Raw genomic sequence first — 22326 nt, 5'->3', positions numbered from 1 at the left:
ATCATCACTTGTGGGTTATCCCTGCAGGGTAGCCCTAGGTCGGTCAGAATACCAGAGTCAAACCTTTCCCCTGTGCCGACTGCTGTCACCTCTGGACTGACATCAGGTCGTCAGTGGTATAAAGGAGAGCAGGCAGTGCCATTACATGAGTTTTTCTTGTCCTAACCTATAGGAGCCCCTTGAAAGAAATGTTTTAGAGAGGCACTGGTGGCCCAAGGCCACAAGAATGGCAGTTAATCTGCAAAAAGGATAAGATTAAGGGGAAGTTGGAAGGTTATATAGGACTGCAACAGTGAACACAATCGAACATCTACATTTATGATAAGTGTACACAACTGTGCCATGTTCTTCGTGTTTCACTGTTGCAGTCATCACTTGTGGGAGGATTCCTAAAGCTGAGTTCGGGGAGGATGGAAGTACGAAATTCATAGGATTGAGCTAGCATATGCCTTACAGGACTGCAGAGTCAAAGCCTGTCCGAGCTTTCTAGTGAGACAAATGATGTTTGGGAGGCTGTGTCCAGGGGTGCGCTCAAGATGGTGATCTGCCTGGAGGGGCTTAGGTTTGATTTTTTTTCCTGTTGATAGTGAACCCTAGAGAGGTTAGGGTTGTTTGTACAAAGAGCATGTCCTGTAGTAACTTCTCTGTGTTGTCTGCCTGATAAGTGCAACAATGAAACATGAAGAACATCTGTAAGATACTTTTATGGCCTAAATTAAATAATTTAATTTCTTACTATTTTTCAAAGTTAACTGGACTGAGATTAACCTCTTCTCTTCCAGTATCCTGTTTACAACAGTACAGTCTGATATAAGAGTATATTTATTTTCTGTCCAGAGGGACACACTGTTGGTACATCTTTAACACAAGCAGCTTTACAAATATATTTTCAACACAAGCATCTTTACAAATCAGTTTGATACACAAATAACATACAATTCTTCACAAAATTCCAGCTAGCTATGCTGGCATATGTTGCACATCCACTGCCCTACTTCTCCTGGCATAGCTGGCAGTACATCACATACAGTGGACTTCCTCTTATCTGGCCTCTCTAACTGGTCATCAAATTTCTGCCATAGCCTTAGCAAAAGAAAACAGAGAAGAGCAACACTTCCACCTCCCCTGGGCTAAATAATGGCAGACATTTGAGTTTTAGACTTCATATTCATTAGAAAAATGCAAAACAACATAAACCCTGTTACTCTACCTGATTTATAACGTACAAATAGTATTTTGTATGCATTTTCATTTTATATACTGTAACTGTAGACATTTTTTTTCTGAGACAGAGCACTAATCTCCATGAACCTTTTTCAGACTCAGCCCAGGAGTGGTGGGGCTGGTTAAGTGACTTGCTAAAAATCACACAGGCATTGGAGGCTGAAGAAATCAGACCTTGTACCAGTGGACCACAGGAAACAGCTCATTAACAACTGCTTAATTCTCTAAGCCAACTGCCAGACAACAGACTGCCAGGTATTGCACCCATGGCAAATGTGCCTGCTGAACACATGCTACCCAACAATGTGCTGCACTAGCCTTGACAGGTGTGTGAATGCATACATGCATCCTGCAGAAATCAACACATAGTGAAGCTCAAGAGAGTTGCCGCAGGGATCAGGAACTCCAGGGGTAGGGAGAGTAATCTGAAGGGTCTGGAAGACTTCTGACTCTTGCACCTGTAGGGAATGAATGGGCAAATTAGGCACTCCATCCATTAAGCAAATGAACCATCAGGCTCTTATCTAGGCTTGAAAGTACGCATTTCCCACCTTGAGACATGGGCAAACAGGTCAGATGGAAAGACACAGGAGAAGAGGGATGACTGAGTAGAAGTATCACTGAAACCGCCATCAAAATAAGATAAGAATTTGATAGGGCATGCTATTTACTCAAATAATTTCTGAGACACAAAAATTAAGATACTTAACAGCATGTGCAATACAATTTAAGGTGAACACAAATGACTCTACAACAAAATACACTGTATGGTCACAGTTAAAAGATACTTATATATAAAAAAAAAAAAAAAAAAAAAAAAATTCTGTGACTATGCCAATATATTAAAAAAAAAAAAGCAATATGTATCTTTAAAATCTTTTTTACCTCCATTTTATCTCGTGCTTCTTGCTGAGCATCTCGCAACTGTCGGGATTTTTCTCCACTTGTCTCTCGCTTTGAGGAGAGCTAAAAAAAACAAAAACAAACAGTGCATTTTATCCAATCTGTAATGTACAGTTTATTTACGAAGGACTTATAATCATCTGCAAGTGCTTATTCGCAACTTGCACTGGTACACAACTGCAGCAATATGACAGGAGAAACAGTGAGAAAGTTACTACTACCACACAGTGGTCAAGATCAGGTGTTATTCCAGACACGTACAGGCATCCTACATTTGTGGATGAGACCTACCAGGAACAGCACTTTCAAAGAAAATCCTTAGGAGTGACAAACTCATGCAACAGACAACTCGGCCTGGCAACTATGGACTGTAAGTCACATGGAAGGGATAAGCTCTCTAGTGTAAGATGGAGATGCAGCACAAAGGAATTGCTTTAACCAGCTGCTGCTGGGACAGCCTCCCCTACTGGCCATCAACGGTAACATCCCAATCATATTTCGCTGATGCTAGCTTTCCTTGCTGTGGACTGCTTATCTAGCAATTTGAATTTGTTTATCCTAGATGGGGCAATGATCTCAGAGGATCATTTTAAGACCCAGCCTGGGACAGTACATGCAAATACAATAAGAAATTTAACCCAGCTTTACACCAATGCACAAGTTTACATAATAGAAGAAAATGAAACTAAATAAATACAAAAGAAAAACTAGGCAATTACTTAAATATCTAACAAATGAAAATTGTGCACAACCACAACAGACTGTCTGTCCCAAACAGTACCCCTCCATCCCAGTGCAGACACATCTGTGGTGACTGTGGCCAATGGAAGAGGACAGGACAGGGAAGTGGGGGACATCAATAGTTTAAATTTGGTAATGTAAATGCTACTGTAGAGGTCAACATGCTCTGGACAATGGAACCGTTTGGCTCAAAGGATCCTCCAGCTGAGACAACAAAGTATGGAAGGTCCACTGCAGGACTCTCACATCAAATCTTGAGAATGGCAGCAAATGTACTGTTACTACTGTGTGCCCCAGAACTTTAAGAACAGATGACGTTGGAGTAGGGAGGTATAAGAAGAGTGACTGTAAACTATTGACTTAATCTGGCAGTTTTACCTTTTGAATAGTGGCCAGTGGCAATCTACAAAAACAAATCTTGTAACAACTTCAGCTGGAAGTTAAAACCATCAGTGCTGAAACTGTCTTATGCTATAACTGGTGCCAAGCTCAAAACAGTCAGCACTGTGATCATATCCCAGGCATCAGACAGTGAAAGTATGAACTGTGCTGTGGATGGCTTTAGTAAAGTAGTAGTTAAACAAATAAGAAGCTGAAGTTCTGGAATGCCTGCAAAGTGAAGGAAAGTGCAACAGGTTATGTCACAGCATAATGGAACAGGAGGAGCAGGAGACATCTGATGATTACAGACATGGGAAAGAAAAAGCGATTTAATATGGTGCAATATTTATGCAAATCTAATCAATGCAAAAAACAGCACCAAAAGATATTTGGAGAGAAATACAGACAAAGGCATCCGGAAATAGAAAATTTTACAATACAAAAAATAAGAAAACAAAGGGGAAGTAGAAAAGAGACTCAGTAATGGAAAAGTTAAAATAAAAACTGAAGTTATTGATTACCTGCGAGATGAAGGATTTACTATAGAAAATCCAGCTCTGGTAACATCACAGTGTGATAGAACTAATTAAAGAGAAACCGGCAGAAAGTACAGTTTTGTACCTACCATAAATGTAGATGTTCGAGGGCTATTACAGCTGCAGTAATCACATATGGGTTTTCAGCCGTCAGGCGGTCCCTCGGTCGGCCGAATTCCAAAGTCTTGGTCCAGCGTCGGTTGTTGTCGCGTACTCTTCTGACGTCAGGAAGGCTAGAGTATATAAGACACAGCCGACGCCATATTCTTCAGTCTTTCTTGCCCCAGATGTCAGGTGCCCCCCAAAAGGAAGGCAATACATACATAAATCTAATCCACAAAAGTAAGCAAATAAAACATAGCAGGATAACCCAAGTCAGCAGGTATGAAGAGGTATTCAGACCCCAAGGTCTTACCAAGTGGGGAAGGAGGGTGGGAAACCTGTACTGCAGCTGTAATAGCCCTCGAACATCTACATTTATGGTAGGTACAAAACTGTACTATGTTCATCGTGCATTACAGCTGCAGTAATCACATATGGGTAGAGTCCCAAAGCTATGCATAGGGTGGTAGGTACACTGGGTTGAGCTAGAATGCCCTGCAAAACTGCAGTGCTCTTGTTCTGGAATATAAAGGCAGATGGTAGTGTTTTGTGAAGGTATGTACAGAACTCCAAGTGGCTGCCTCCAAGATATCTTTCGTAGGCACTCCTCTGAGGAAGGCTGTAGAGGTGGCTGTGGCTCTGGTGGAGTGAGATCTGATACCAGTAGGGACAGGTTTTCCATGATAGGAGTAACAAAATCGTATGCAGTGACCAATCCACTTGGAAATGGTCTGTTTGGTAACTGGTTTTCCTGGAGCACTCAGGACATAGGACACAAAAGCTGGTCTGATGTCCTGAAGGACTTAGTTCTGTCCAAATAGTAGCGTAGCTGCCTATGAATGTCTAAAGAGTGAAGCAGCCTTTCCCCTTTGTTTTGAGGGTTAGGATAGAAGGTAGGTAGGTGTATGGCTTGGTTTAAGGCTACCCTGGATACCACTTTAGGCATAAAGGACGGGTTGAAACCCTATCCTGATGGAAGATGAGGAAGGGCTGCACCGCCATGAGGGCCTGTAATTCAGAAACCCTACGAGCTGAAGTGATGGCCAGAAGAAAAGCTGTTTTCCAGGACAAATATTGCAGATCTGTTGAGGCAGCAGGTTCAAAGGGAGGCAATGTTAATTTTTCCAGGATGTAGTTAAGGTCCCAGGCTGGTATTGGTTGCTTTTTTAGCCCCTCTGAGGAACTGCTGTAAGAGAGGTTGAGAGAACAAGGGGGGGTCTGTGTTGTATTCTGCAGAGATGGCTGAGGCATGTATTTTTATGGAAGAAAATGAAAGTCCACTGTTCAGTAGCTCAGCTAGGTACTGTAAAACTCGAGGCAGGTTCAACTTCCTGGGATCCTGGCCTCTTTTCTCATTCCAACAGCAAAACCGCTTCCATTTTGCTTTTCTGGTTGATGGTCTTCTGGCCTCCAAAATGACATCCTGCACCTCCTTGGAGAGAAGGGTCTGTTGAGGTGTTAAGGAATTTTCCATGCAGCGAGGTTGAGTGTCTTCAGTTGACTGTGCAGGGTCTTGTAGCTGTTCTGAGTCAGCAGAAGTGGTGTTAGAGGCAAGGTCCAGGGAGGAGAATGGACTAGACTCCTCAGGAGCGGATACCAGTGTTGCCTTGGCCAATCCGGTGCAATCAGTATCATCCTTGGTTTGTCTGCTCTTGCTTTCAGCAGTACCTTGGGCAATAGAGGCAGAGGTGGGAATGCATAAACTGTCCCTGCTGTCCAACTGAATGAAAAGGCGTCCACTTTCCAGGCCTTTGGATGGAAGGTCCTTGTACAAAACTTTGTCAATTGATGGTTCCTGTGGGAGGCAAAAAGATCTATGTCTGGGCTGGATTATCTCTGCAAACACCTGAGGATGTAACTTCCATCTGTGGGTCTATCATATCCCTGCTCAGAGTGTCCGCCAATGTGTTTTCCAGTCCTGGCAGGTATTGTGCTTGAAGCTCGATTTGTTTTTCCAGAGCCAAGTTCCAAAGAGTCATGGCTAGTCTGCACAAGGGGTATGAATGTGTTCCTCCTTGTTTGTTTATGTACCACATCACCGTGGTGTTGTCTGTTTTTATTAGTAGTTGTCCTGGATGCAGGAAGTCCTTGAAAGCTGTAATTGCATTTATTACTGCTAGCATTTCTTTTGATTGATGTGAAGGTGCTTTTCCTTTGGGACCATCTTCCTGAATGCACCTGTCCTTCATGTGGCGTCTGTGGTTATGACTTGTTTTGCTTGAGGCTTGCAGAATGGGAGGCCTGTATTTGCTTGGCATGCTTGTGCCCACCATAGAAATTCCTTTTGTAGACATGGAATTATTGGTATAATTGCTTCCAAACTGTGACTGTGTTGACACCATAGATTTTTTAGGTACCATTGAAGTTTCCTCATGTGCAGCTTTGCACATGGGATTAGAAGAATGCAAGATGCCATGAATCCCAGAGCCTGCAGGATTTTCCTTGCAGTAAGCCTGGTACTTTGCTAGTGTTTTGAAGTACTGAAGATATGCCATCTGGGTGTTTGTGTCCAAGCTGGCACCCAGGAAGGTTATTTTCTGAGCTGGTGTTAGCTTTGATTTCTCCTTGTTGATGGTGTAACCCAGAGAAAGCAGTAACCGTGTCACATATGCCAGATGTTCTAGTAGTCTGTGTTTGCTGTCCGCTTGGATCAGTCTGCAGTGGCGATCACTGATGCCAGGCACTTTGAGTAGATAAGCCAAAGGGCAATGCAGAGAATTGATAGTGAATTGAACCTGCAAGAAATCTGAGATATCTTCTGCAACTTTGTCTGATTGGGACATGCAGGTATGCCTCCTTGAGGTCCAATGTTACCAGCCAAAACTCCTTGCCCAGCATGGGAAGAAGTTGCTGTAATGTGAGCATCTTGAATTTTGATACAGTAGGTATGTGTTTAGTATGGATAAGTCCAGAATGGGTCTCCAGTGATCCTTTTCTTGGTACCAGAAAGAGTCTTGAATAAAATCCTTGACCTTGTTGGTGCGTAGGTACCTTTTGTATAGCTCTCATGTTTAGGAGCTTTGAAATTTGTAGTTGTGCCTCTGCCCTTTGATTTTGTGGCAGGTTTGGCATGCCTCTCTTTTTTGGTAGAGTGTGGAATTGAAATTTGTAGCCTCTGTTTATAATGTCCAGTATCCATTTGTCTGTAGTGACAATATGCCAATTGCTTGCAAATAATGCTAGTTTCCCTCCCAAAGGTGCTGCCAACTGAAACTGGCTTGGTATGGTAATGAGGGAGTCATTGAGTTTGCTTCCTGTATTGTTGTGCACCGTCTTCACCACCTCTTGGTGCTGGAGATTGCCATTGTCTGCCTCTGTATGATCCTTGTGATTGCCCTCTGCCCCTTGTACGTCTGTATCTACCTCTTTGGGGCTTGTCACTGGCTGGAAAGGACCAGTTCTTTGAAGGCCAGTTCCTGCTAAACCGTGGTGGCTGGACCTGTAGAAAGGCTTTGACAGTTTGCATAGACTTGGCTTTTTCCTCCATTTTTCGTAATATATCCTCAGCATTAGTACCAAAAAGAACATCCTTTGCAAAGGAAGTTTAGCTTTCACATGATCTGGTAAAGTTTGCTCTCTAAGCCAGGCATGTCTGCGGATGACTGACCCTGTAGCAGCCGCTCTACTGGAGACCTCTAGGGCATCATAACCACATTGTAAGGTGTGTTTTCCCACCTGCTCCGCACTATGCATCATATCCTGTAACTCTTTTAAATCTGGTAGTTCAAGATTTGTCATCTTGCTCTTTAGTTGTGATAGCAAGTACTGTTGATATTTTATCATATGAAACTGACAGTTTAAGGCCCTCATGGCTAGGGTGGCCGAGGTATATACCTTCTTACCCCACCTTTCTAGAGATCTGGATTCCCTTTCTGCAGGGAGTGGATTCTTAGCAGTGGCGGCTTTTAATCCCTTAGGGCCTTGTGAAATGGTTTCAGGGTCAGCATTATGGCCTTTCAATAGCAATTGGTGAGTAGTGGGCACTCTGTAAAATCTATCAGGTTTTACTGGAGCTGGAGGCAGGAATCAGGGTTAAGACAGGCCTCGAATAGACATCATCCAGAACCTCCAAAACAGGGGGTATAGCCAGAGGTCTGTGTTGAGGTAACCAGAGAAATTCCCTAAGTCTTTTCTTGGAGTCTGAAAAGTCTTGGCCTTCCCAATGGAAGTGCTCTCTCAAGGTGTGCAAGGTTTCCCCAAAAGAAAAATCCTCAGGGGGGGACACGGAAGGAATGGATTGCTCAGCATCCGAATCCTCAAAAGGAGAATAAGAGTGTTCCTCTGCATCAGAATGCTCGGAAATAATGGATCCCTGGTCAGAAGATGGGGATTCTTCCTCAACTCTGGGTCTCTTATCAGGAGGGGGCTGGGAACCTCTGATAAGAGTAATAAGGTCCTTCGCCATCTTAAGCATGTGTTTCTTAGGCAAGGGCCCAGAAGATGGGCCTTGTGCAGCAGGCCTCGTGATGATGCTGCTGCTTTGGCTTTAGTAAAAGCCTTAATGGAGAAAGTAGATGAAGGCCTAAAAACACCATGGGTGGAGGTGGACCTGTCCACATTAACAGATTCAAAAGAAGCCGGGGCTTAGTAGTCGAATGGGCAGAGTCGTGTCGTCGGTGCTCAGGGACTGCAAAGGCGTCTCAGTGAGAACCGGAGCACGTGGAGCTTGTTTCGTTGTGGTGTCAGGGCGGAGACCGGCGGTGTGGCGTGTCGTTCCTGCGCTTTTGTAGTTTTTGGAGTGTCCGGTCCGCGACATTTTATAGTCAAACGCTTTTCCAAAATAATGTTTATTTGCTTCCCACAAGAAATACAATTATTTACTTTTTCTGACATCGGTCTGAGGCAAGAAAAGTTTCCCACGGGTACTTAGCTTTTAAAGAGACTTCGGTTCCAAATATATTAATAATTCAGGAGCTGGCCGCCGGCACTTGCGAACTCTTTTCGTTCACCTTGCCGGTACGCGAAAAGACTGAAGAATATGGCGCCGGGCTGTCTTATATACTCTAGCCTTCCTGGCGTCAGAAAATGCGCGAACAACAACCGACGCCGGACCAAGACTTTGGAATTCGGCCGACCGAGGGACCGCCTGACGGCTGAAAACCCATATGTGATTACTGCAACTGTAATGCACGATGAACATCAGGAAGCATCTGATCAGTTGCCATAGGAAGATATTTTGGGGCTTCAGTAGGAAACCATTACAAAAGTTCAGCTGGACTTGGAAAACAAAGAAAGGAGCAGGGAACGGTGGAAACTCTGATACAGTCAATGTTGTAGAGTGACAGGCCAGTGAGTCCCCACATGATGACAAAGGATGAAGCTGAAGAGAATATGTCAGAGGAAGATGTTCTAGAACTTTCCGTAGAATACCTGCAGGAAAAGGAAAATAAAGAATGTGCCCTCAGTTTGAAAGAAAAAGCTCTAAGGGAAGAGTTGCTTGATTTAATGGGGATTGACAGACATATTAAGATCAATGAAAGAAACAGATTACAGAAAGTCAGTAAGACCCAAAATGTTAGAAGTATGATAAAACAAATGAACACATTAATCAGGACTATTAATAGAAATTCATGTGATATAACAGAAGTAAATAGCATACATTACTGGGCAGCTAAACAAATAAAGTCTTACCACAAAAATAGAGGGCAATAAGGGAAAGGAAGGGAAGACATTAAATGCCATCATGAAAGTATTCAATACTGGAAACTATAAATCGATTAAGACAAGCAGTGTCACTGTTAGAAGTGTATAGAAAAGGGAACCCATCAACAAAAATACTTAGAAAGATAAATGTGATAAAAACAGGGCACAGTTTTAGAACAGGATCTATCATACACTACTGCAAATGTTAAGTAAAGATATCAGCACAGGCAGATAAACTTAAAAAGATCTGTAGATAAATATAAAGGAAAAGTATAAAATAAGTAATCACTGATGACCCCAAATATTTTAGAGGGAATTGGGAAACAAACCAAAGGGAATAGAAACACCACCAAAAAATAAGAAAGGAGTAAAACAGTTTGGAGAAATACCTATTAAGACCCTATGGAACATAGCAAAGATGCTGAATCAACAGAAGTAAAATAAAAGTAAGAAGTTCAAATGTATAGGATTATGTAACGGGATGAAGCAACAGCCAAATAACTTGACACAAAATTAAGAAAACCTTGCAAATGGAACCCCCAGGCCCAGGTGCAGTACCTAACTTCTGGCCAAAAGTATTAACTTCTTTACAGGAAGACTTGGTTCTGAATAAGAGCTAATTATAAGCATACACCAAACACATAACCTTGGTTTCACACCAGGAAAAAAACAATACTCCTCCTTCAGAGTGAACTTACAAGTTATCCTAAACAATACAGACGGATGACAAGCCTTGTATACACTATATACTGCAACTTATGCCAATACAGTTTACAATCGTTTATAAGAAAATCATGGCAATAGAACAAAGAGGTAACAGAAGAAAGTCATATGGAAGGAACAAAGGATCATGTGTTGTTAAAGTCATAATGCAGAAATGTAAAAAGGGAAGAGTCTAAGTATGGCATATATAGATTATAAAAAGGCATCTGACAGCATCCCACATGGATGGATAAAGAAGTGTTTACAGATGTAAAAGATATACCTTACATTGATTGGTTACATTATGGTGACCATGAAACAGTGCCAAATTATGCTGCAGCAAAGCCATGATGAATGACAAATTACTATCCCAGGAATAAAAATTCAAAGGGGGATAATTCCAGGGTGATTCTTTGTCACCACTGCCATTTTGTTTTACCTTTAACCCATTTTAAGCTGTCTACTTAACAGATTATGTCATGGTTACAATTTGGCTCCAGACAACAACAAAGTGTAAAAACTTCTCATCTCCTTTTTGCGGATGATTTAAAACTGTATAGTTCATCAGAGCAGGAGCTGGAAATACCATTGAAAGTGGTCAAAACTTTCTCAGATGATACAAAAATACCATTTGGTCTTGATGTAGTCTTTCAGCTTTTCCAAGTTAGGGGTCGCCACAGCGGAACTCCGGTCCGCTAATGATTGGTAGTTGATTTTTACGTGCCGAGTTACCAGCCCTGACGCACAACGTTCAACGAAGGTAAGCCCATTCACGCATGTCTCCATGCAGTCGATGCTCTAGCTGAGAATCGAACCAGACAGCGTCTTACTGTGAAGCGACAAATGTGCAAAATCTTCTTCTAAAGCAGAAAAGCTGCAGCACCTCGAAAGTATCAGTCTGTGACAGGAATGTGACATAAAGGAACTTGAGCCGGAGGGACTGTATGAATATTTAGGAACTGATGAAGGATTTACAATAAAACATGAACAAAAGCAATTCAGTAAGAAATATTTTAGACGATTAAAACTAACACTGAGAACAGCCCTAACCAGCTAGGAACAAAGATCAAGCTATACATCAATTTGCTCTTCCTGTTCTAACTTACAGTTTGGGGTGACTGAGGGTCCCAAAAGGTGTTGAATCAGTTGGAGAGGAAAATAAGAAAAATGCTTTATGCTTATCAAATGATATATAAAAGTCAGTGTCTACCAAGATTACACATTTCTTGTTCTGAAAGAGGTATGGGCCTCCTCAAAACTGATTACATATATAGATCTGGAATCATAGGAATGCACATATACCTGCTAACCTTACCGGATCCAAACTGTGAAAGTTTTAAAACACGAACAAATCTAAGATGATTTTCCTGCTTAGTTTAGCAAAAGTATATTGGTGTGAAGTGGGAATGGAAACCAAACCAGGAAAAATCAGGCAGCAACTGAATGTGCCAAAAACAAAATAAATAATAAGATCAGATGAGAAGGCAAGAAATGTGGAAAAGACTTAAAATATAGTTGCAAGTACAGAAAAATTCTCGAACAACCTCATGTCAATCAGGCTCTGACGCATGACTGGTTAAGGAGAGGTGAATTTAAGCCGAAAGATATGAGATTAATATTAGCAGCCCACGACAATGGACTACATACAGTACAGTTGAGTACACTTACCATAAATGTAGATGTTCAAGTGTATTCACTGTTGCAGTCATCACATTTGGGTTATCTGCCTGCAGGTAGCCCTCAGCCGGCCTGAATACCAGAGTCTTCGGATTTCTGCGTTGGATGCTGTTGCTTCTTCCATGACGTCAGGTACTCAGGGGTATAAAACATGCAGCCGACACCATTACATCAGTTTTTCTTGCCCCAGATGTCAGGTGCTCCCACAATAGGAAGTAATTATATGGAATGGAACACCCTCAGCAAAAAGCAAATACACATGGTATAATATATTCCAAATAAGAAGGAAAGGTAGAGCCAAGAAAATTCAGAGGGGCTGGAGGGAGGGTAACCAGAACTGCAACAGTGAATACACTAACATCTACATTTATGGTAAGTGTACACAACTGTACTATGTTCTTCATGTTTCACTGTTGCAGTCATCACATTTGGGTTGATTCCCAAAGCTAAGGAAGGGTGGAGGCAGTTAAAGTGCATTGGGGCTAGCAATCAGGCCCTGTAAGACTGCTGTGGCAAATCCAGCTCTGGATTTAGAAAAGACAGACAGGTGGTAATGTTTGGTGAAAGTATGTACAGAGCTCCAGGTAGCAGCTTCCAGGATGTCCCTGGTAGGGACTCCTCTGAGAAATGCTGTAGAGGTAGAAGCAGCCCTGGTGGAATGTGATCTTATTCCCTGTGGGGTAGGTTTTCCATGGTGCTTGTAGCAGAAATGGATGCAACTGGCTATCCATTTGGAAATGGTTTGCTTTGAAATTGCCTTTCCCTCTGCACTTGCAGCAAAACTAACTAGCAGCTGGTCAGATTTTCTGAGAGGCTTAGTTCTGTCCAAACAGAATCTAAGCTGTCTGTGCACATCCAGAGAATGCAGTATCCTTTTCCCCCTTGATTTGAGGATTAGGGGGAAAAAAAAGTAGGCAAATGAATGGACTGGCTTAAAGCCACATTAGACACCACCTTAGGCATAAAGGATGGATTCGTCCTGAGGGAAACCCTGTCTGCATGGAGGATAAGGAAGGGTTCCCACTGCCATGTGGGCCTGGAGTTCAGATGCTCTTCTTGCTGAAGTGATGGCTAGAAATAAGACAGTTTTCCAAGAAAATAATTTCAACTCTGCTGTAGCAGCTGGTTCAAAGGGGGGAGAGTGAGTTTTTCCAATACAAAGTTAAGGTCCCAGGCTGGAGTGGGAGCTATCCTGGGGGGCTTAAATTTTTGGCCCCTCTAAGGAATTGTTTTAGCAGGAGATGAGAGAAGAGGGGTGGCTCAGTATTAAAATGTGCTGAAATGGCAGAGCCATGAATCTTAATTGAAGAGAAAGATAGGCCCTTGTGGAGCATTTCTGTTAAATAATCTAGAATATGGGGTAAGCTGGGCACTGTTATGCCCCTCCCCTGAGCCTAGCTCCAGGAACAGTATTTTTCCACTTTTCTGAATAAGATTTTCTAGTACTAGGCCTCCTTGCCTCAAGAAAGACATCCAGCACCTGCTTACTGAGGGCTGCTAGGGGTGAGCTCAGGGAATTAACCAGGCTGCAAGGTTCAGGGTTTGAAGCTGAGGGTGCAGAATCTGGCCTGCTTGCCTGGACAGCAGGGAAGGGGTCTGAGGCAGCTGCCATGGTTGTAGCACTGTCAGACTGTGCAGAAGGGGATACCAGTGCTGGCGTGGCCAGTCTGGGGCAATCAGTATTGTCATTGGTTTGTCCTGTTTGATCTTTAATAGAACCTTCAAGAAGGAGAAGCAGAGGGGGAAAGGCATAAATTGAGAGGCTTTCCCAGGTAAAGGACAGGGCATCCACTTTCCAAGCTTGACTGTGGGGAGTTCTGGTGCAGAATTTGTTCAATTGGTAGTTCTGAGGGGAGGCAAACAGGTCTACCTCTGGTATCCCCCATTTGTTCCTCAAGAGCTGGAATATTTTGGGTTCCAGTTTCTATTCGTGTGGGTCTATGAGATTTCTGCTTATGTCGTCTGCCAGTGAATTTAGTTTGCCTAGCAGGAATTGAGCTTGCAGGTTCAACTGGTAGTTCAAGGCAGTGTTCCACAAAGCCATGGCTAGTCTGCAGAGTGGGTAGGAATGGGTTCTCCCCTGCTTGTTTATGTACCACATAACTGTGGTGTTGTCTGTCTTTACTAATACTTGTCCTGGAAGAATAAGGTCTTTGATGGCTGTCAGAGCGTTCTATACAGCTAACATTTCTTATTGATTGATACGCAGTTGCATCTGATTTGGGTTCCATCTGCCTTGAATGCACTGCCCTGCCATGTGAGCCCCCATGCATAATCTGATGCATCTGTTGTTGGGGTTTGGGTGGCAGGGGGTAGAGTGAAAGGGGGTCCGTTGTGGTAGCAAGTCTCTGCCCTTAGACAAGGAATGATAGGAATCATTGTTTCCAGGTCCTGAGAATGTTGACATCATAGACTTTTTAGATAACACTGAAGTTTCCTCATATGCAGTCTTGCATATGGAATTAACAGAATGCAAGAGGCCATGAACCCCAGGGCTTGCAGGATTTTCCTTGCAGATAGCTGGGTTTTTGTGGCCAGTAGGTTGAAGTAGGTTAGCTGGGTTTTTGTGGCCAGTAGGTTGAAGTAATTGTCAAATAAACTTGTTTCTCCGGAGTGAGGAATGCCATCTGGGAAGTTGTATTCAAGCTTGCTCCCAGGAATACAATCTGTTGGCAGAGTACTAGGTGTGATTTCTTCTCGTTGATGGTGTACCCCAGTGAGGTTAGAAGTCTCTCTACAAATGCCAGGTGTTGTAATAGCAAGTCCTGACTTTCTGCCTGAATCAGGCAATCATCCAAGTATGGGTAAATCTGAATATTTCTCTGCCTGCAAAATGCAATGGCTGGAGCTAGGCACTTTGTGAATACCCTGGGCGCAGTAGATAAGCCAAAGGAAAGTGCAGAGAACTGATAGTGCATGGAGCCTGTCCTAAAACATAGGTATTGTCTGCAGGATTCCCTTACTGGGATGTGCAGGTAAGCTTCTTTCAAGTCTAGGGTTGCCAGACAGGCATCCCTGGCTAGCATGGGAAGAAGCTGCGACAGGTTCATAGGTTCATAGGTTGGTACGATCCCTGGGGTGAATTTTCTCCCATCCAGTCGTCAGGGTTTCCTTGAAGAGGAGGTCAAGAGGCACTTGCTGCTTGCTGTATGGGCAATCTATTCAGTCTGGGGAGTCTCTGGGTCAAGAACCCTCCTAACCCTTTGTTTTGTTGTGTTACAAAGGTTTAGAGGTTTAGATCCCTGGTCTGAGGGATTCTGATTTTTTTCTTTTCTTGTAGCATAGCTGGGTTTGACTGGGCCTTGTATGGGCCTTTGATATTAAGCAGAGAGATCGCCTCTGGAGAGTATAGCTATGCGACAGAGTATAGCTGGAGTTTTTAAGCATCCTAGGGGAGGGATGTCTTTTAGCCTGGAGTCTTTTCTGAGGCCTTTCCAGTTGTTGCAGATGTCTTGAGAGGTACATACCAAATGGGGCGTGTATTCTATAATAATGGAATGAGGGGATGAGTACAGTGGGACAATGACCTCCTTTTTTTTTTTTGAAAAGAGGATTTCCTGACTGTTGTGAGACCACTGTCCACCTGTGTTCTTATCACACTTTCTGTGTTTAGTGTACTGCCACCTATATGGTAATTTTCTTGGCATTGAGCTTGAGCCCATGGCTCTGGCACCAAGCATCTGTTTCTGTAAGGCCCTTTGTAGAGTATCCACATCATTTGGGATTCAGTCCCTTAGTGTTGACCTGGATGCCAAACAAGAAGCCCCAGGACTGAACCCTGAGGTACTCCACTTGTGTCTTGTCTGGAGCTGGATTGGAGTCTTTATAGTGTGGGTTCTATCAGTAGCCCATTAGCAGCCCATTGGGTGACTCAAAGGCCTTATAGGCTGTGTGGACCACCTTACCCTTGTCCATGGCTCTGGAGACTGATTCAAAGAAGTTAATCAGGTTTCAGGAGAAGATCGCCTTTCACAACCCAAACTGGGTGGGGTCAGTGTTTTGGTTGTTGCCATCTTGTTTTATACAGAGTCAGCATTTTGAATTTTGGAACCACCAGAAAGGTGTTGAGAATAGACAGGTCCATGATAGGATACCAAGAGTTTTCTTTTCTGGGAACAAAGAACAATCTTCAATAAAAACCTTGTCCCCTTTGCTCTGCTTGGACAGGCTGAATAGCCCTGATACTGAGGAGAGAAAGCACTTGTTTTTGGGCCTCCGACCACTGATTTGGAGGGAGGTCTGGCCATCCACTTGGGGTTGGTAGTGAGTGGAATTGGAATCTGTATCCTAGGGAAACTATGTTTAAAACCCATTTGTCCTGGGTAACGAGTTCCCAGTTGTTTGCATGCAGGGCGAGCTTTCCTCCTAAGGGAACAAGTAGGTGAACAGGGCTTGGAAGAGTTACGGATAAGTCATTGTGCCATTTTTCCATAGGGGATGGCTTACTACTACCTGCTTTGGAAGTGGGAGGCCCCCACTGCTTAGATCTGTGCACAGCCTGAGACTGAAGTCTTGGTGGTTTGCTGCTCATGGGTTTGGACTGAGCAGGCCTGGAAGGGACTGGAAAAGACCAGTTCTTTGAAGGCCATGCTTACTGAATGTAGGAGGCTGTACTTGTAAGAAATCTTTAACAGTTTGCATAGATTTAGCTTTTTCCTCCATCCTTTTGAGGACGACTTCTGCTTTGTTGCCAAAAAGGGGGTCTTGGTTTAAGGGTGCATCCAGTAATTTAGCTTTGACATGATCTGGCAAATTTTGTTCCTTAAGCCAAGCATGCCTTCTAAGTACAGACCCAGTGACAGCAGCCCTGCAAGATGCTTCTAAAGCATCAAAACCACATTGCAAAGTATGTTTACCAACTTGTTCAGCAGAATCCAACAACTCTTGCAAATCTGTGTGTTCAGCACAGTCAGGAATCATCATAATTTTCTGTTTAAGGAGTCCCATAATATGCTGCTGATACTTTAACATATGAAATTGGCAATTTAAAGCCCTAATGGCCAAAGCAGCAGACGTGTATACCTTCTTACCCAATCTGTCTAAAGCTCTAGAGTCCATATCAGAAGGGGTAGGATTTTTGACAGTAGTACCCTTAATGCCTTTTGGTCCTTAGGAAATGGTCTCTGGATCTGCAGTAGGATTCTTGAAGAGGAATTTGTGAGAGTCAGGTAATCTGTAGTACCTGTCAGGTTTCCTGTGAGCAGGAGGCAAAGTGTCTGGGGTAAGGCTGGATTCCAAGAATGCATCAGAATCCTCATAAGTAGATAAGGGTGAATCCTGGTAGTCAGAAGGAGCAGGGATATCAGATACCTGATCAGAAGAATCAGAAAGAAAATCAGTTCTAGGTCTCTTAGAGGGGGAAGGCTGGCTTCCCCTAATTAAGGTAATAAGGTCTTCAGCCATTCTAACCATTTGAAAAAAGCACCACGAACCAAGTTGGATGCACTCACTGCCGTTTAATGAACAAACAAAACACGTTAACGCTAGGCACATACAAAACATTTTCATCTTCAACTTCATCAGATAATTAAAACAGCCCACACATCCCTAATATATACAACTTCATTAAATCAATTTTACAATCATCCAATAGGAGAAAAGATGTCTAACTCATACCAAATATTTATCACTCTCATCTTGGAAAAAAACACTAGATTCCATAAGTACAACTCTATCCAAACATTAAATACTGGTTTCCATTAAATATTCTGTAATCTTCATACATGTAGATATCATAAAATGATTACTTAAAAACATTTTAAAAACTGTATTAAACTGATGTTACTAGCCAGATGTAAAAAAATAATCTTTGGCTCCCTCATGTGGCAAAAATAAATATTAATAAAACAAACAAAAATATTTAATACTTTTGTTTGAAAATGTGCAAATAAATTCTTATAAAGATTTGTTTTTCACTAACCACTTTAAAAAAAACTTGTAGGTAAGATTGAATGAAAGGTATTTACAGTTTGGCAGATCTTAATTTTAATACTGGCGCTAATGAAATCATATCATTAAGACCAGGAGGTCTACTAGCTTCTAGTATTAGCTGCCAGTATAACTCTCTGTATTCAAATAATGTCTCCCACATACCACCCCCTAGGATCCACTGTAACTACTTCTAGCACAAAAAACTGAAATCCTGGTGTTTTACATGTCATGCTGTGTTTATATAATGCGTTTTTCACACCTGTTTCTGATGTCGTACAGGTGTTCATAAATTCTTTGTTTTAGTTTTCTTTCACTTTTGCCCACATAAGAGGATTCACATTCCTTACATGTAGCCAAATATATAATCCCCTTTGTGTTACAATTGGCATAGGTGTTTAACAACACATTCCTTTTTCTAGCTTCCAAATAGAACGAGTCTCCAATCTTAAGATGGGCACAGTAGTTACAGCTACCACATTTGTACAGCCCTTTCTTTTCTCTAGTTGACCTTTCTTGTTTAACTTTGTTGGAACCCCTTTCCAAAAAATTCTTTATAGTGTTGCCCCTGCGGTATATATGTGTCAAAGGTTCTTCAAAAATATGTTTCAAGTCTGATACTTTGGAAAAGTTACTCCATTCCCTATCCATTACCCTTCTCACTACACCTGACTGACCACCATAGGTAGTAACAAACCCCAAGTTGTAATCTTTATTTAAACCAGTATTCAATTTTTCGTCATTTCCTTTCAGGGGAGATGTTATCCCTAAAATTGGAGCAAACTTGCCCTTCCTTTCTTCTGATACCTCTTTCAGTGTTTTATCAAATAAATCACTGGGGTAACCTCTGTTTAAAAATAACTCTTTCAATTTAATACTTTCACTTATAAAGGTTTTATCATCAGAAGTCATCCTACGCATTCTTACAAGTTGCCCTTTCAATACCCCTTTCTTCTGGTGTAGTGGGTGCGAACTAGTATAATGTAGGTAGGAATTTGAGAAGGTTTCTTTTCTGTGGATTTTAGATACAAAGTTTCCGTTATTTTTCTTAATGTTGACATCTAAGTAAATTAACTCATGTTTGTCAAATTTGTGGGTAAAATCAAAAAAATCCGTTTACCCTTAAGGTATTCAACAAATTCATCAAAATTATTTTGATTCCCCATCCATAAAAAACATAAGTTGTCAAGAAATCTTCCATATAGTGTCCAAAAACATTTATACGGGGACTTTAACAAGTATTTGTTTTCCCAGTAGGCCATCACAATATTAGCATAAGTCGGGGCACAGTGTGCCCCCATGGCCACTCCTTTATCTTGTTTAAAATATTCCCCTTGAAAAAAAATAAAATTGTTTTTTAACACCATTTCCATTAGGACCAAAATTGTCCTAAACTCACTTTGAGTAATTTCCTTGTATCCAATCAACATCTCCTCAAACCACTCCATACCAACGTCATGTGGTATACTAGTAAATAAGTCCACTACATCCAAAGTCCCAAAAGCCATTTCCTCATTAAATAAGTTAGGTTGTAATTTCCTCAAGAAGTCCCACGAATCTTTTAGTATATTTGTGTTATTCAAAACCAATCCTTTCACCTTCACGTCACAAACTTTGCTAAAGTTGCCGTCACTGACCCATTTGCTGAAACAATAGCTCTTAGCAGTGTGTCGTTAATATCTTTGTGCACCTTAGGAATCCCAAAGATAAAAGGGACTGTTGGTTTCTCTACATGCAAATATTTATAGGTATTAATGTCAATTAGTCCTTCCATTAATAAATCATTTAAGACCACCTGTATTTTCTTGTACGCTATGTTAATTTCATTAATGGAAATTCTAGAATATTTGTTTGTATCATTCAATATTTCCATCATTTTGCCTTCATATTGAATGTTATCCATAAATACAACCCCCCCCCACCTTTGTCTGGTTTCATAACTCTTACATTCCCGTTGTTACTTAGGTCTTTTAAAACGTGGTGTTCCTGAGCTGTTAAATTAGGATGCACAAAGTTCTGTTTCAAACCAGCCCTTAATTCCTTTTTCACTGTCAACTCAAAATTCAAGAATTGGGGTGTACAGGTGGGTTAAAGGTACTACTACGTGCCAAACTGTTTTGATTTGAATTACTTGACTTTCCGTTAAAAAATAGTTCTAAATTTTTTTCTCAAAAATAATTTTACATCTACTAGTAGTTTGAAAATATTTGTTTTCTGCCTTGGTATGGACCCAAAGCCCTTAGAAAACAAATCAAAAAGTGTTTTGTCAACAACAATATCAGAATAATTAAATACATTAAAGTCTTGGTAAGTCCATTTATTACCTTCCTGTAGTATACTGTCTGTTAATTCCATCCCATTTCCTTCCTCCCCTCGGGTCTCCAGCCCCTGCACTTGTAGTTTTTTGTATTATAAACCACTGGTTCTTTGTCCATAAGTCTTTCAGATCTCCTAAGTGGAGGGAATTCGGGACACCCAGGCTCATTTTCATGAAGAAAAACCTCATCCTGTATTACCCCTCAGAAAGTTCTTTTTCCTTTCCCCAGCGTGACTTCCCTCCCTTAGCCCAACTTTTAAGCTTTGGGTATTGTATTTTGTTTTTGTATTCTTTGGTGTCCCTCTCAAATCTTCCTTACCTTCCTGTTCTGCACTTCTATACATTTAAACTCTAAAGTTCTTAAGTAACTTTTGGTATTTAATTTTGTCTTCCTCAACTTTAAACAACAAGTCACTGGTAATACCCTTATTAACTCTTTCAATCTTATCATGCAGTTTCTCCATCTCACCTGCATTGTTTTTTATGATGGCTCTCATTATATCAAATCCACACTGATCAAACACTTTCAACAAGTCGTGGTGAAAATCCGTACCCTCAACAACATTGTTTGGGTACTTACAAACTCTCAAGCCTTTCAGCACACTTTTCAGATCTAAACAGTGCTTTAAATAGGAATTGTCCATGTCCAACATTTTGTACTTATACAAGTAATAGTCCAGGTCATTCAACATACAAGAGTAGCTACCATTACAAACAGAATTTGAAAGCTTTCTTCCAAATTCAAATTTAGTGTTGATAATGTCAAAGAGTTGTCTACCAGTACCTGTAAAACCAATTCTGTTAGTCAGTTCTGTCCTCGAATCTGTTCGTTTGATTTTGGTTCTGGTACCCTCTGGTGGAAAATTCTATTTGGGTTTTAATGTGTGCTACTTCCCAAACTTATTCCCACACCCTCAAAAGGTTCACCCCTGAGCCTAGCCTTGCAAAATCCCCTTTGTCTTACAATTGGCATAGGTGTTTAACAATACATTCCTTTTTCTAGCTTCCAAATAGAACGGGTCTCCAATCTTAAGATGGGCACAGTAGTTACAACTACCACATTTGTACAGCCCTTTCTTTTCTCTAGTTGACCTTTCTTGTTTAACTTTGTTGGAACCCCTTTCCAAAAAATTCTTTATAGTGTTCCCCCTGCGGTATATATGTGTCAAAGGTTCTTCAAAAATATGTTTCAAGTCTGATACTTTGGAAAAGTTACTCCATTCCCTATCCATTACCCTTCGCACTACACCCGACTGACCACCATAGGTAGTAACAAAAGTACAGTTTTGTACCTACCATAAATGTAGATGTTCGAGTGCTAATACAGCTGCAGTAATCACAGATGGGTTTTCAGCCGTCAGGCGGTCCCTCGGTCGGCCGAATTCCAAAGTCTTGGTCGAGTCGGTTGTCGCTTACTCTTCTGACGTCAGGAAGGCCAGAGTATATAAGACACAGCCGACGCCATGTTCTTCAGTCTTTCTTGCCCCAGATGTTAGGTACCCCCAAAAGGAAGGCAATACATAAATAAGGCTTATCCACATATGCAAGCAATGCAATGTAATGCAAAATCAGTGTAAGCAAGCAAATAAAACATAGCAGGATAACCCAGACAGGTGGTATGAAGAGGTTGTTAGGCCCCATGCCCTTACCAAGTGGGGAAGGAGGGAGGGAAACCTGTACTGCAGCTGTATTAGCACTCGAACATCTACATTTATGGTAGGTACAAAACTGTACTATGTTCATCGTGCATACAGCTGCAGTAATCACAGATGGGTAGAGTCCCAAAGCTATGCATAGGGTGGTAGGTGCTATGAGGAACTGGGTTGAGCCAGAATGCCCTGCAAAACAGCAGTGGCAAAGCCTGCTCTTGTTCTGGAATATAAGGGCAGGTGGTAGTGTTTTGTGAAGGTATGTACAGAACTCCAAGTGGCTGCCTCCAAAATATCCTTAGTAGTAACACCTCTGAGGAAGGCTGTAGAGGTGGCTGTGGCCCTGGTGGAGTGAGATCTGATACCAGTAGGGACAGATTTCCCATGATAGGAATAACAAAACCGTATGCAGTGGCCAATCCACTTGGAAATGGTCTGTTTGGTAACTGGTTTCCCTTGAGCCCCTACGGCATAGGACACAAAAAGTTGTTCTGATTTCCTGAAGGACTTTGTTCTGTCCAAA

General features: G+C 41.8%; 1 protein-coding gene across 1 annotated transcript in view; it reads right to left on the bottom strand.

The window, feature by feature from the left end:
• SMC3 (structural maintenance of chromosomes 3) overlaps nt 1-22326 on the bottom strand; it is a 2445376-nt gene that overhangs the window by 1825707 nt on the left and 597343 nt on the right. The window contains exon 8 of the mRNA XM_044056330.1: nt 2110-2190. Within this exon, the coding sequence (XP_043912265.1) occupies nt 2110-2190 (81 nt within the window). The remainder of the gene's footprint in view (nt 1-2109; nt 2191-22326) is intronic.

This window comes from Protopterus annectens, chromosome 14.part0 (genome assembly GCF_019279795.1).
Source record: "Protopterus annectens isolate FY-2018-M chromosome 14.part0, PAN1.0, whole genome shotgun sequence".
Taxonomy (NCBI): domain Eukaryota; kingdom Metazoa; phylum Chordata; order Ceratodontiformes; family Protopteridae; genus Protopterus; species Protopterus annectens.
This window is presented reverse-complemented; position numbering and strand designations above follow the sequence as displayed.